Source organism: Scophthalmus maximus, chromosome 6 (genome assembly GCF_022379125.1).
Source record: "Scophthalmus maximus strain ysfricsl-2021 chromosome 6, ASM2237912v1, whole genome shotgun sequence".
Classification (NCBI taxonomy): Eukaryota; Metazoa; Chordata; class Actinopteri; order Pleuronectiformes; family Scophthalmidae; genus Scophthalmus; species Scophthalmus maximus.
Window position 1 is genome coordinate 10,724,120 of NC_061520.1, and position 15,471 is coordinate 10,739,590.

A 15,471-nucleotide genomic window follows, 5' to 3' on the forward strand; every position below is an offset into this window, starting at 1 on the left:
CTTGGCACCCCTTAGTGTTTCTCAAATCGTATTTTCTTCCTGTTCTGTTCATTCGGTCAGGCCCAAGACCTTCCTTTGACAAAAACCCAGACTAGGGATGAAATGGTTACAGGTATCACGGTAAACTGTGGTGAAATTCCAGATGGTTAGTTGAACAGTTTCAGTCTTTAATGACCATGGTTACCGTGGTGATTTGCTTCAGCATCAACCAAAGTTAGCAGGTCTAAGACGGAGGCACGCAGGTGGATTTGTATTTTAAGTAAAAGCAATGTGGAAAAGAAGACCAGGAGAGCTGCTAGTGCTCTCAGGTACTACTAGCATCCACTGTCGCCACATTGCATGTGTTTAACAAATGCTGATATTTTGACTTTCAGACGTTTGGGGTCGTCATCTGCAATTAATGTAACAAGTTGTTCACCAGTCTCTCCTCCGCTTGGACCGTAAATGACGCACAAGGCAGTCAAATCTCGAACACTGAGCTGAAATGAAATGAGTACACAGAAATTTGGTTTATTTGGGGGGAAATGGTTAAAACCTTCTTTGGTTGTATTTGTAATTTGTCTGAAGTTCAGTGACTCGCCAAACTCTTGCAAAGTCTTTATCTTTCATGAAAACAACACCGGACATTGGATTTGTTTACATGTGGTTGTGTTGTGCATGCACGTTGCTTTTTTCATAATGGTTCAGTTGTCTTTATATGCACATGCGATTCACTTATTTAAGGTTTTCATTACAAAAAAAAGCTTCTTTAGCAAACGACTTACTTCCTTTTAATGTTAACATTGCACATTTGATATGCTGTAGCCTATATTATTGTTTTTGTTATTAAAAATGAATATATTATACAGATATAAAACTTGGTGAAATTAGTTCAGTTTGTATCTGATCTTTTTTGAATATTTACAGCATGTGAACAATACACTAAACATTTGAAAAGTACCGGTAACTGTGATAAATTTGATCACTGTAATCAGGATGTGACATTTTCACACCTTTTCGACTCTAACCCAGACAAACCTAAGCAAGTAATTCGACTGAACCGAGCCAAACAAGTTTATATGTGGAAGCACCGTTAATGCACTCTGTCTGCGGATCCTTAATGGCGAGAAAAATTCACTTAGTGTCAAGTTAATGGCCGTGAGTGCCTAATGTGTGCAGGTATGTTGCACGTAATGTAATATCCAGGCTGATAGCCTGGAAGTCTTGGTATATTGTTGCCCATTTGACTCACATTTTTACAACCTGGACCTCGCTAAATTACAGCAAGCCCATAAAAGCTTACTGTCTGACCGTGAAGGCTGCAGTGTGTTCACTGCTGTGTTGTTGGCTGCCGCCCTATTTACTCACTCTGTCGGCTTTACGGAATTACACTCCGCTCCATGAAGGTTTGGCCAAGCTGTCCCTGTGCAAAATCACCCGCTGTACGTTGAGTTACTGCTCGGGTTTGCCGTCTCTTGTCTAATCATTAACTGATGAAAAGGATCTCACTGCAATTCTAAGTAGCATGTTAGTCCTGCATTTGGTGCATCTTCCAGTAAGAAGATGAGTTTTCTTGCTGTGTATTTTCTTCCTGTCATCAGTGCATGCGAGTTAAATCACTGGAAGCTGCTCTTCGTCTGTGTGAGCGAGAGGAAGTTCTCCATCCTGTCTGGCTTTTTATTATTCATGCTGTGACACTGCTGCATGTTGTTTTGTTCACCTCCTCGTCAGGCACTGTCAGTTTGAAGCCAGTGGCGTTCTCTTTAGATCCAGAGCGAGCTGCTGAATATAATCAAGTTCACAGCTGTAAAAGAAAAAGTTTGAGGAATTTTAAAAACCCTATGCACAATTTTGAAGGAACTGGCAAGTTATTTTATCATATCTAGCCAAGAATAATATGGTAGAAGAGGAAGAAGGTTATAACTGCGGGATGAAATGAGCTTCAGATTTATAACCACACCCACACCCAGTCGTGACCCCCGATTTCCTGCAACTTTACGTCCTGAGGAAATGTCATGTCAGACTTGTGTTGGTCAGATTTGACTGACAGGAGGGAGACGCCTCCACGCAGCTGCTTGCACACACAAACTTCCCAGTCAGTTTCTCTGCCCATACCAGCATCAATCCACCTGCGCACCATAATGCAAACCCTTTCCTTTGACGCCTGTAAACGAACTCGGATTCAGACACAATTCTTTGTCTGTGTGTGCGGTGACGGACACTGCAGCCGTGGCTTTTCTCCCCGGTTTTTGCGAGGAAAGTCATTACGGGAAATCTCCCTCTGTAGGAGGCTCAAAGGACGGTTTTTGCTTCAAGGGAGATTAAAGAGGATTATGTAATTGCATGTTATGGAGGAGGTTGATGATTTCACCACGGTTGATTTTGAGCTGTTTATGAAATGCCACTTTTCCTGCTTATATTTAGCTCGAGTGCACATGTTCTCCCATTTGTGTAATTTTAGAGAATAATGCCAGTGCAAATCATAATGCAAAACTCCGTGCACAACGTGAATCTAGAATTTAGCTCTTTCTGTAGACGATTTTGTGTTTTGTCCTTCTCTGACCAGAAGTCAGTCGGACAACGTGAAAGCAGAAGAGTGGGGATGCGTGTTCTCTCCTTCAGTCTGCCCGTGCTGATCTGTCTCGGTGTGTGGGAGTGGCCTTTGACCTGCTGCGGCAGACGAGCGTGTAGCGATGAGGCGGAGTGCCTGCTGAGCCTGCCGCACTCCTATCATTAACATGGAGAGTCACGCTCCTCCTCTGCACCATCCATTGTTTTCCTCCGTTTCTGTCCCTGAGAGGAAACATGCTCCGTCTCGACCGACCCCACTGCTCCTTTTTTCATTTTGCTGCCGATGATCAAGGGCAAGGATTTATTAAATACCTCGCAGATTGATGCATGGCTTATTTTCCCCTTTGAACGGTACCCTAACCTGTTTTTCCTCATGGACTAGATTAGCTAAATGATTATGTATTTTTCAGTGTCAGTGGAGATTTACTCTGGCATTCATTTCAGCCCAGTGGCTGAGTGATGGTTGTTTTATTAACCCCGCTGGGCTGACGGTTCCATTTGGTGGATTTCTGCCGCAGTTCACAGGAGCTGATGATCTGTGTGTCACAGAGGAGGTGACGCAGATGTAGCAAAGAGACCAGGCAACAGCCTATTACTCTTTGAATGGCAGAGAATACCACTCGTGTGCTTTTATAGGGCAGCTTTGGCCTAACACATATGCATGCATGGATTCTAGAAAAACTGTCAAGAACTTTAGAACAAACACTTGTGTCCATCTCAAGACGATGCAACTTTGACCTTCGGAATTTTCCCGTGGTGCCACCATTAGGGCAAAACTCTAATTTGTCTAGTCATTTGATGTTTATCTGCATAAATGCTCATTAGCCAATGTAAGCATGCCAACATGTTCAGTGAAGAATGGTGAACAACAGTATCATACAGTTACAAACATCAGCATCTGCACTGGGAGCATGTTAGCGTTGTGACAGTAGCGTTTCCACAGGGCTACCTGTGGGGAGATCGCACTACTGACTGATGACACGCACAGTGCGCACTATAGAGCATTGTCTGAAAATGCCAGTTTAAGTACAAAATATGTAATTTTATCTTCTTTTAACCTGATTTTATAAACTGATCATGTACCTAAGTTAAAACTCAAGCTAGACTGTAGCCCAAAATGAATTCATTTTAGATTTTCTCAGATAACAACGTGTGTCCGATCAACAGTTTCAGGTTGGTTTTTTTGGGGGGGGGGTGAAACCTGCAGCTGCAGAGCCTCTCTCCTCCCTCCTGCCTCCGAGAGAGAGAGACATTGAAGCACCTGAGCTGTGCGAGTTCTGCCAGTGTGCTCCTGATTAAAGATGAGACCCGGTTCCCTCCCCGACACGACTCAGCATCTCCGAAGATTTAATTTTATCTCTCACTCTCCGTCTGCCTTGCTTGTTTGCAACCAAGGCTTACATCTCTCCTGCCTTGTACTCAAACAAAGAGAGCCGTCATGCAAATAATGCGGTTTAGATTAAAATGATAGAAGGTAGACAAAATGTGTCTGCCAAATGTATTAATATGTTATAGTCTTATCTTTTTAATGTAACTGACTTTGTTTTCAAGAGATTATTGGGGCAAAAACTGAGGATGAGTGTTTAAAAAATGGACATGACATCCTCCGAACACATCCCCTAGTTGAATTGAGTTCTTCAGATCAGTCATTAAAATCCGGTCACCAGTTTCTGACCTGTTGTTCTTGGTGTTGCAGAGGGAGATGAAGGAGCAGCTGGCCACCCTGCAGGACAGTGAGAAGGGACACACCGAGGCCCTGCAGCTCCTGCAGAGACAACTCACAGAAACCAAGGTATTGTAACATATGTAACACAACACTGTGACTGTCACGCCAGAAATATGTTTTTTCATTAACCAGAATTTTCATTTATTTTATTTTATTCACTATTTACCCAGTTGGACCAGCAACATTTATAGCCACTGTGGCTGCAAATGAATATCATTGTCCAGCTTAGTCTATTAAAAATGACTGTCACATTCTCGCCCAAACAACCAGAATATTACAAGAACAGGAAAAAAAAGATTATTTGGAAAACATTTTTTTCGATAAACAACGTATGATTGCTCAAATAACAGACTAAGTATATTAGCACTAATTGTCCCTCTAGTTTAGAGCTGAAACAATTTGTTGATAAATTGATCAGTAGATCAACAGATGGACCTGAAAAAGTGTCAGTGAGCACGGAATAGAGACTGGAGGTCTGTTTAATGTTTGCAGACCTTCAGTCACCAATTATTCATCTTCCTTCCCTAACTGATTTGGACTGATGGGTGAATTCTAACACTTGAATTGGTTTATGGAGTGGCAGTTTAATCTCGACACCTTGTTTTAATCAGCGAACCGTGAGCATCCGCTCAATATGTCACACAACACACACAGACGCACACACACACACAAACACACACGCACATTCTTCCATAGCTGTGAGAACACTCTTTGGTATACTGAATTCCCTTAGCCCCTTTTCCTAACTCTACCCATCACAAATAAATGCCTAATTCTAGCCCTTACCCTAACCTAAACCTTAAAATAGCCACAATGTCCTCACTACAATGGTTTCAAAACAAAATGTAGCCACACAACCATAGAAAGACATTTGTACACACACATTTTTCTCTCAAGCTATTAACCAGGTAAGGGTCTTTATTCTTAGGGAGCACTTTCCCCTTTGACTTTTTATTCTTGCTGTCCGATGTCCCATTTTCCTGTCTGAAGTCTGCCCCTCCACTACCAGACTCACTGGGTGCTGGATGCAGGTCTTTCAGCCGCCCTCCGCTCCTCATTAGAAATGAGCTGTTCTCATTAGATTTATATCCATTTGCGAGTGCTCTGCCTGGAAGAGAGACACTGTGACAGCATCGATCCCTGATGCATTTAGGCAGCTGAGAATGAAATGTCTCCCTGCATTTCTTCTTCATCTCGCTTAATTTGAGGTTGCCTGAAGTAATTTTTGGTCCTCGTTTTTACCTTATTGTTGCTAAAAGAGTACTCCACTAATTTAGCATTGCACTCCAGTAGAACACTGTCCTAGTTGCAATGGACAATTAATTTAGTTTAATTTAAGTTTTAGAGTTCACACTGCAGAACCAGAGATTGACATTTTTATGTGGGCCCAGTGGGCCACAGTGCTCTGGGGAGAAAATAATTTATCAGACAGCTCTCTCTGGAACATTAGACTTCATACAACTTTATTTTCTAAAACGTGCCGTACCTGTAAACAGGCTCAGATTTGTAATTTTAATGTTAGGCTGAGCTGGGTCTCACTTCCTGCGGTAAGAGTGAGAAGAAAGCACTGCAGCAGCCCAGCTCCCGTTTTAACTAAATGTGCCTCCCTTGCACTCCAATGTGAGTCTCTGGCTCCTGTATGCCTGTGAGGATCTCTGAACTGAAGGATAGACATTGTGTCCTATTCAGATGCCCACCGGGGATTCGCTTCCCCCTGAGGGGTAGCCGGCGTCCTGTCTCCAAGGGCTGCAGACTCCTTCTCATTGCCATCACAGCCTGCTGGGCCAAAGCAGCAGACACATTGCTGAGACTGATGGCAAGGCTGCTGCAGTCCTCCTCCTCCTCACCACAAGTTTTCAACTGTTAAGTAGGCAGGACGGCTGGGCTGCAGCCCACCTGTCTGTAGCTCTCTGGCATGCAGAGAAAGAGTTATCTGAATAGGTTCCCACGTGCAGAGTGGGAAAACTTTGCCCCTGTCTCTGAGAGAACAGGAGAAAAAATGTTTGCTGTTTCAAGGACAGTGATTTAATTTTCCGTCAAGTGTAATTAAACCTCAGAATACAGTTGCTAAATTCACTCCTACTGAAAATATCAGTTGAAATTCCCATCAGATAATAAGGGCTCGATTCATCGAAGATTTGCACGCACAAGACTCACCAGAAATTCTTTTTTAGATCATTAATTTTCTCAGTTGCTCTTTCATGGGCAAATGCTTGGTTTTCTTTTTAATCTTAAATTCTTTTTTTTAGCAAAATGTCTGAATGAAGTCCAATCATCTTCGCTCTCCTCAGAAGCTCCAAATCAAAAGGCTGCTGCTCGTGTCTGTGTGAGGTTCACACATCACATCCTTTGCTGCTGTCTCTGTCACTCACACTCAGATGATACATTCCTTTTCATGTCCAACTTCCCATTTATCTTCTTCAGCTACAAATCAGTTTCTTTTACTGCCGGTCTGCTGTCTTTTGCAAAGTGCTTGGCTCTGTAATGGCTTCTTTTTGCCTGTCTGCCGGTCTTATAATCACTTGTAAGTACAGTGCGTCCAGTTACCTGTATAGAAAATTCAGCAAGCTCTGACTGATATCTGCTGGGTCCAGGGGGCTGCAAAGGCAGATTGCACTCATTACTCTTTCCAGGATAAGTCGGGGTTCGATATGCTGGTAGCGTCCTCAATTCCTGTCTTGATAAGTAATCGAAAAATGCTAAACAAGAAGCAACCAACTGATAAAGCAAATTTGTCAAATTAAGCATCCATTCCTCATCTGTCACAGCCAGTCCCAAAACAGTTGACAGATAGTGATTTTAACACACCAAATCACAGTCAAAAACGTCAGGTCCTTGGCAGGAAAACATTAAATAAATAGCAGTTTTATTTTATAATAAACTTCCCTTTTCCTCTCTATTTCAGTCCTCAGCCAAGAGTCTACGTGCAACGATTGGCGACGCGTTCGAGCGCCTCCACCGTTTCCTACGCGAGCGTCAGAAGAGCATGCTGGAGGAGCTGGAGATGGACACGGCCCGCAAGCTCGCCGACATCGAGCACAAGATCCAGCGCTACAGTCAGCAGCTGCGTGACGTCAAAGAGGGCATCCAGATCCTGCAGGAGCGCCTCAACGAGACCGGACGACACGACTTCCTGGAGGGAGTGGCCGTCACGTCTGAGAGGTGCTACACCTGCCCTGACTTTGCAAACACAAACCCAAAAGTTTCATCACCGCAGTCCCATGGGAAGAAAAGGACGGTTTAATTGAACAGTTTAATATCTTACAGCAGTTGTAATGAGGTTGGACATTCAGCTGGTGAGACTGACAGATTCAAGCAGCACAATATTTTGGGTTGAAAGACACGTCCATGTTAACATTTGGTTACAGCAAATATGTTATCTGATAACAAATTTGTTTGTGTAGATTTAATTGCCAAGCAGATATAAAGACTCAACACTTTCTCTGTCATAATATAATAACAATTATACCACGAATATTTCAGTTTTACCTTTGTGATGGATTTACTATTTTTGAGTATTAAGTGCTGATTGACGGAGGGAAAAAAAGAATTTTAAACAATTTTCGGCCACAACATAACAAAATGTAAAAAAAAAAAGGTGAGGGGGTCTGATACTGTCTGAATGAACTGTATATAAACTGCCTTTGTCAAAATTGATTGTGAGGATTTCAAAGTGGTAAGATACACAGTGTCTAGCCTGAACTCTGGACCACATGTAGGAGTAAGCAGAGTGACTCATGTGGAGGTTTATTAGACTGAATCATATTGTAACAACCCCCCAACTCCTCTCTGATATGTTCATCTCTTCTGTCAGAGATTCATGAAGCTGTTTGTAAGCTGCTTTATGTCTGTAACCGCACAGTCCACAGACACAAACCAGATTAATTACTTAAAGCATCAGCATTTGGGTTGAAGAAGAGGCAGCGTTATTTGGAAAAAAACAGCAAATTGGATTTCGGACTTTCATTGATCTGTTTTTCTGTCACAGGATTAAAGGGAAGATACACGAGACCAATCTGACCTATGAAGACTTCCCAACGTCCAAGTACATGGGGCCGTTACAGTACACGATATGGAAGTCTCTCTTTCAGGATGTTTCACCAGGTAAAACACAAGCAGAACAATAAATTGTGTAAATGTACAGCATGGAATCCAGTGTGAAGCACCGCAGGGGTCAAAGGAAAAGTTTAGCTTTTTGGGGAAGTGAATTAAATCAAGTTTAAACATCCTGTATAGGGTAAAATAGAAGATCTTTATCTTAACTGAGCATCCAGACCAGTAAAAAAACACTTCTGCGGAAAGCAGTGTTTTTGTTTCCAGTCATCAACACGCCCAGTCCTTCGCTGTGAATTTTACTAGGGGGCTGACAGGACATGTCCAGAGCAGCATTTGCATTGTCACATTCACTCCAGAGTACTCCAGACCCTTCCATCAGGTCTCACCTGGTATTTTCCTTCCCTTCCGCTATCTGCCTGTAACTGTTTTCAAAATCCCCTTCGCTACAGGAAATTACTCCAATGTGAGAGCCGTCCTGAAATTGGTACGTTTTCACAAAGATTTGCTTCATGCAATCTCACAGTCGACATATGTCTTCTAACACGCCCACCCCCCGGATAATATTTAGCAGCGGCGTCAACTTAGCGCCATCCTAGACGATTATGACTGGTTTAAAGAAATGCAAACAAGCCAGAGAAGAATGATAACGGTTGCAGGCAAAAATGTGAGAGACCAATGGTTTCCTGACGGAAGCTGTATATTTAATGGACAGATATGAGAGTGGAATCAATCTTCTTAAATAAACTCTCAGTAACGGAGCACAAATAACTTTTCTAAAACGTCAAACTGTTCCTTGGTTAATTGTCTTAATTTTCTCTCAGTAGTTCAGTGTTTGAGCTTTGTCGAAACTAATCCTGCCCTGCATTCAAAATTGCAAGGAAGCTTCTGAGCGTCTTTCCATCCTCAGGTGAGAAATGGTTGGTCAGCTGCAGGAGAGACAGCAATGCCCTCCTGCAGCTGACGGCGCCGGGAGGAGGTCCACTCCCTCTGCCCTACGGCTATCACTTTCTCACAGCAGATTATTTCTAATAATGTGCTGAGGATTTTTTTTTTTTCCCACTCCCTCAGTCAATCCTCACATTTCAGCTCGCTGTCAGCTGAGGGGAGGCAAGACAGTTTTTTGGGGCCTCTCTCTCGAGTGTCTGCCAAATGGAACAATTGGTTACAATCCATCACCGGCGGTTGCCAGAGACACAACAAAGACATTCCTCCCATCATCCCTCAGCCTTCGCTGTCACCGATGGGTTAGGGGGAATAACTACCAGTCGCTGTGAGGTTGTTGGTTTTTTTCCCCCTGTCCCTTTCATGTTGAGCAGGAAAAAATGGCTCCTCCACTGATGTGTGTATGCTGCTCGCATGTTTCTCTGCATGACACAAAGAGGATCTCAGCTTGTTGAATTTTAATGACCCGATCGTAGCAAACACTGGAGATGTCATCGATCGGATATTAGGCTATGTCCTTCTGCGCTGGCCGACCGCCAGACATTTCACCACCAGCTGATAAAGATTCCCCTTTCCCACTCGTTCCTGAGTCTCCTCTATGTGGGAGACGCCGTTACAGTTCAGCCTGATATGGTTAGAGCTTTTCACTGAATGTTTAAGGCAGATACGTTGGTGCAAATTCTTTCTCCCTAAAAACGTGCTCTGAGAAACGGCCTCCTACTGGCCGGCAGTCTGTGAAGCAGGCTGGAGCCTCTCCTCCCTTCGCTGTAATTACTGCTTCACTGCGTTGTTGTTTTCACTCTCCACATCGTCTGATAGTGCTCAAACTGAACTGCCCCATCGGACTCTGGAGAGCGCTTGACTATAAAAGACTCTTTTATGCATGAAGGTGAAAAAACAGATTATGAAAAATGCATTGTGGTGTGCTCAGTCTCACTTGTTGCAAAACCCCTTGTTTCATTTTCCTGAAATAAGAGTCGAGTGGCGGTCGGGCGTGTCGTATAATAACAAACCATCCGTCATATTCTACCACAGAGCACGGCTTTGAACGCCTATTCTTACCCTGGCAGTAGTGATATAGACACTGATGTTTCCACCAGTTTGTTGGTCTTGAAGGGTTCAGCGATGCTTTAAAGACACATCGTCCCACTTACAGTTCCCCGAGTGATATTTTGACATCGAGATGGTCTAATTGTCCGGAACATATCTGATATCTGTCTTGTGCCTCTTCTCCTGTACAATTGGGAGTAATGCAAAAAGACGATGAATCAATACACTCGACCACTAGTTTGACTAGACGAGTGCCGAGTCTCCGAAAGCCAGAAAAAAACAGGGGTAAGACAGTTTTCCACTAAAACTGTTTATTCATGCACTGGAGAGACTTTCAGGCAACAGAGTTGTTGCCAGTTTGCCAAAAAAGTGAATGCATAAATAAAAGAAGTTACGTAGAGTACTGTCCCATTCCTTGAATTAAAAAAATACCAGTGGACTAACACTGACCCTGTCCGCCTCCTTTAGTTCAATAAGTGTTTTTGTATCTAATTTATTTCACCGCCACAATGAATAACTTTGCATACAACATACTGTGTATTGTGAAAGCAGAAAGCTTATTGTAATCAATCGTTATAGATGCCAGTTAATAGATTTACCACATACAACAGCTTCCTCTGGAGATTATGCTCAACTAGACATCCCAGGTGGGAAGAAAAAAGCAGAAGAAAAAAAAATTTGTGTGGATGGATACATTCAATAACATGGAAACTAATCTGCTCCGTGAGTCAGACGAATGACAGACTATCAAGAATGTGGTGTCTGCGATGAATGGGAAAACACCTTGGAGACAATGTATTTTCATTTTCAGTAGTGTCCTGGTGAAAACATATGATCTAATCAGCTGCCTGTGATTCATAACCTTGACCTCACTTCTCCTGGAGCAGCCTGGATGTTCTTACGCACCGTCTCAGCATTAAACTGTTCATACTGCATCGGCAACGATAATTCAGAACGAGGATGACACCGCAGTCCTGCAGTTTACTCTTTGTCCAAGCTACTCACTCGTATCCGTTTATCTCGGCCGTTTTTTGTCTCTCCACACTGTTAAATGTAAAAGTGAATGCCGAGTGTCTGTGCTCCAGTAAATCTGTCTCATCCTTCCTCTCCCTTTTCTTGCCTTCCTCAGTGCCAGCAGCGTTGACCCTCGACCCCATCACGGCCCACCAAAGACTGATCCTCTCGGACGACTGTACCATCGTGGCCTACGGGAATCTCCATCCGCAGCCGCTGCAGGACTCCCCACGCCGCTTCGATGTGGAGGTGTCTGTCCTGGGCGCGGAGGGCTTCATCTCCGGTGTCCATTACTGGGAGGTGATGGTGTCGGAGAAGACCCAGTGGATGATCGGCGTAGCCAACGAGACAGTCAGTCGCAAGGGCAGCATCCAGATCCAGCCCAGTCGTGGCTTCTACTGCATTGTCATGCATGACGGGAACCAGTACAGTGCCTGCACCGAGCCCTGGACCCGTCTCAATGTCAAGAGCAAGCTGGAGAAGGTGGGGGTGTACCTGGACTACCCAAAAGGCCTACTCATCTTTTACAATGCAGACAACATGTCATGGCTCTACACCTACCGAGAGAAATTCCCCGCCAAGGTCTTCCCCTATTTCAGCCCCGGCCAGAGCCACGCCAACGGCAAGAACGTGCAACCGCTGCGAATCAACACTGTGCGCCTTTAAGAGCGACGCACATCTGTGGTCGTGATTGTCCTGACAGATGTATCCATCATAGGTGACTTCATAGGACTCAAGTCAAGTTTCACAATGTTTAATAGGGTGTTTGAAATGTTTATTTCGTTAAGGTTCAGTGTTAAGAATTGTGCTTGATGTTGCTGTGGAAGTCCACGCCGTTATTTTTTGGTGACTTGATAAGACTGTACGACAAAGGCCTGCATTTGAGCCTCATTCCACATCTTTCATTGAAAAGATGACACTGAATGGAGAGAGAAGGGGAGGCCCTGGGGCTTCTCTGGGGTCTGTGGAAGTGTGTTAAAAAATTAAAATAAAAAAATATATAGATATATATTATTTCCACTCTTAAATTGACTGTCCCAGACCTGCCTTACACACTCCCAGGGGAACCACTCCCCCTTATGAAGCTGCAGGCTCATCAGACTTGTCGTCTCTCGGTCCCGGTACTTGTCTTCTCTGTGCTGTACAGTCAACTTCGCTTTGTTTTATGGACAGCTCCTATTTTATATTTTTGTTTGGATTTTTTGCTTCTTCCAGTGGTTCACCCTGAACCTGTCAAGTCTGTTGGCACCTTTAACTTGGGGTTCCTCCTGCAGGAAACATCCACACGTGTCCGCTCTGTCTTCACCGTTACAAATCAAAGCTCCTGTTCCATTGTGCACTAACGATTCTCCACATCACCTAAAAACAACCATATGAATGAGTAAGTAGTCCATAGGCCGCCTATCCCTCTCCACTTCCCAGCTGTGCCCAATGGTGATAGGAAGGTCTGTCTGGAGATGGACGTTGTCCAGAAATGTGCTGCTATTGATTAAGCCAACACTTTAATATTTGTATATAGTGTATCGAGGATTAAAATGTCGTCATGCTGGCTCATATTTAAGTTTTCCTTTCTTCCCCCCAAAACGCAAGTGATGCTGACCTTAAGCATACACTAAACCTCCACTTTGATATTGAATTCAAATATAATTCTGCTTCCAGTTATGATGTTTGATCATTTTGTCTTGGAATCAAAAGGATTCTAAATCATTCCGGCTAAGTAGATACTAGCCACACGAGGCTGGGCCCTGTAAAAAGCCCTCAGTTGTAAAAACAATCTGAAAAGTTAAAAGATCAAATGTTGTTTGAAAAGAAAATCTACAGAGACCATCTGTTCTCACAGATCATATCACTCATGTTAATGAAGTCAGGATGGGTGTTTTAGGAAGTTGCAATTATAAAGGGTGGATAGATGGATGGATAGATGGACTTGAGCCCAATTGTGTGATCCTGGCATTCCCGTGGCTGCTGTTCTGTTACGTCATGATAAACTCACTGATCATTCCTCTGCAGGCGTGTTTCTTTCTTCGCCCCCATGCGCCTAAGGTCCTCTTGTTTATCTTGTTTTACCAGATCCAGCATTCTGAGACAAGTGTGTGTCTGTGTGGGGCGAGTGCACAGGTCCGTCTGAGTGTTCTGCTTCATCTGTCATTTTAAAGGAGACATCTACGCTCCTATTCAGGCTCATCATTTTAATTTGGGTTATAACTTGAAAAGGTTCACACGCTCTAATGTTCAGTAAACACATTGGTTTCCTCATACTGTCCATTTCTGCAGCTCCTCTTTCCAGCCTCTCTCTGAGACACTTGGTTTTGGTGCCGGGCTCCGCTCTCACTTCACCCGGCTTCGGGAGGGTTGAGACTAGCCGCTGGGCGCGCCATATGCAGTTCCGTAACATCGTGATGTGACGATGTTACAGAAGCATCGTTTCAGGAGCGGAGAGGACTTTACCGCGGACTTTGGGCTTTTTCACTTTGCAGATCTTTTACATACACAAAACATCTATATTAAAACAAGAGGTAAGAGAGGAACTGAAAAAGCATAATATGTCTCCTTTAAATCCGTCAGATCATGCAGCGGCCAAAAGTGTTCAAAATACTTTTGAAATCAAATTGGTAATACTCATTCAAATTTTAAAAAATAAAATAAAAGTCATCCCCTACAGATGATCCAACAGAACGTTCACCTCGCACCCTTCCCTTGCCTCATTTTCACCTTTGCAGTGTGTAGTCTGTGTTGTCCATTTAAAAGAAAACTGGGCAGTGCCCTTGTTTCTGTAGGATCTTATTCCGGTACGTGCAGTAGGATGCAAACTAGGGTCAAATTGTGAGCATGTTATAATCACTGTTTTGTTTTAACTCGCACAAATCTGCAGGGGCCAGTGAGTTGTTCAGAAGTTGTCTGAGTAACATTGCTGAGTTAGAAAAAAATGTTGGGGAGTTTTCGGGGAAATTACTCATCAAATGTAATCCAGTGAGCTTCCTGTGTGGAGAAAAATGATTCATCCATTAATTTGTGGTTTAGACAATCAGGGCAGTATTCAGTCAGATCGTCGTTTGTTATCTAAAATGTCCTAACAAAATGGATCCCAACCAGCTGGGCTCATGCAGGTTAGAACACATGTTAGAATTTGACCCCAGTTTGCTGTGTGGCCGACCCCAGTGTGGTCCGCTTTGTTAAGGTTTTCTGTTTGAATATCAAGAAGGAGATTTGTCGTGAGGTGGTGTTGGGGGCTACTGGTTGGTGCCGACGACGCGAACGGTTAAAATGATTTTGATGATAATTATTAATGATAACAGTGTTGATTGTGTCTTGTGACGATGGCCGCTGTGTCATTGTGTGAACACACCATAAGTGTGCTTCTGCTGCTGGAGGGCTTGTGGGAAATGTTTTAATGTACAATAAATGACTGTGAAAAACTGACAGCCTCTTGAACTCATTGTACATCAGCAAAACCATTTTTCTCTCCCAGTTCTCAAACTGATCCGACATCAGGGGCTCTGTTTTACCCAAATCTGCTCACCAGTCTGTGCAGAACTTGCTGGAATACTTTTCTTAGGTAACATCAGCCACAAATTATTTTGGCACTAACAACCAAAGCTTTTTTTTCAGACGAATTCCGGAAAAATTCCGGACCCAAATTTTACGTACATTTTCCAGAGTTTGACTGAAAACAACTTTATTTTTTCTGTCAATGTATTTAAAGAAAACAGCGGGAGATTGTCTGAGTCAGACAGGAGGAACATTTCTGGAACATTCAGGCGAGGGGTGGTGCTTGGCTTAGCACCCACTCGCTCCCCATGATTTTTTCAGTTTCGACAAGGGGTCGCGAGTTAACTTAACTTTATTCTAGATATTTAACTTGTGTTTTAGATGAGATGTTCCATACTCTCGGCTCTGCTGAGGTAATCCAGCAGGGAAGTGGGAGGCTGTGCACTTCTCATTTATTACTGTTCCCTCTTTTTAACTTGGCAGATTGTGTGTGTGTGTGTGTGTGTGTGTGTGTGTGTGTGTGTGTGTGTGTGTGTGTGTGTGTGTGTGTGTGTGTGTGTGTGTGTGTGTGTGTGTGTGTGTGTGTGTGTGTGTGTGTGTGTGTGTGTGTGTGTGTGTGTGTGTGTGTGTGTGTGTGTGTGTGT

At 43.5% G+C, this 15,471-nt stretch overlaps 1 protein-coding gene across 2 annotated transcripts in view; it reads left to right on the forward strand.

Annotated features, from left to right (window-relative positions):
• The window catches only part of trim62.1 (tripartite motif containing 62, tandem duplicate 1), a 29,725-nt gene extending 14,967 nt beyond the window's left edge, over positions 1–14,758 (forward strand). For both annotated transcript variants that reach the window (XM_035630643.2, XM_047332783.1), the window contains exons 3-6: positions 4,247–4,342; positions 7,182–7,438; positions 8,265–8,380; positions 11,454–14,758. In XM_035630643.2, the coding sequence (XP_035486536.1) occupies positions 4,247–4,342; positions 7,182–7,438; positions 8,265–8,380; positions 11,454–12,004 (1,020 nt within the window). In that variant the 3' untranslated portion in view covers positions 12,005–14,758. The remainder of the gene's footprint in view (positions 1–4,246; positions 4,343–7,181; positions 7,439–8,264; positions 8,381–11,453) is intronic.
• Positions 14,759–15,471: the final 713 nt, after the last annotated feature.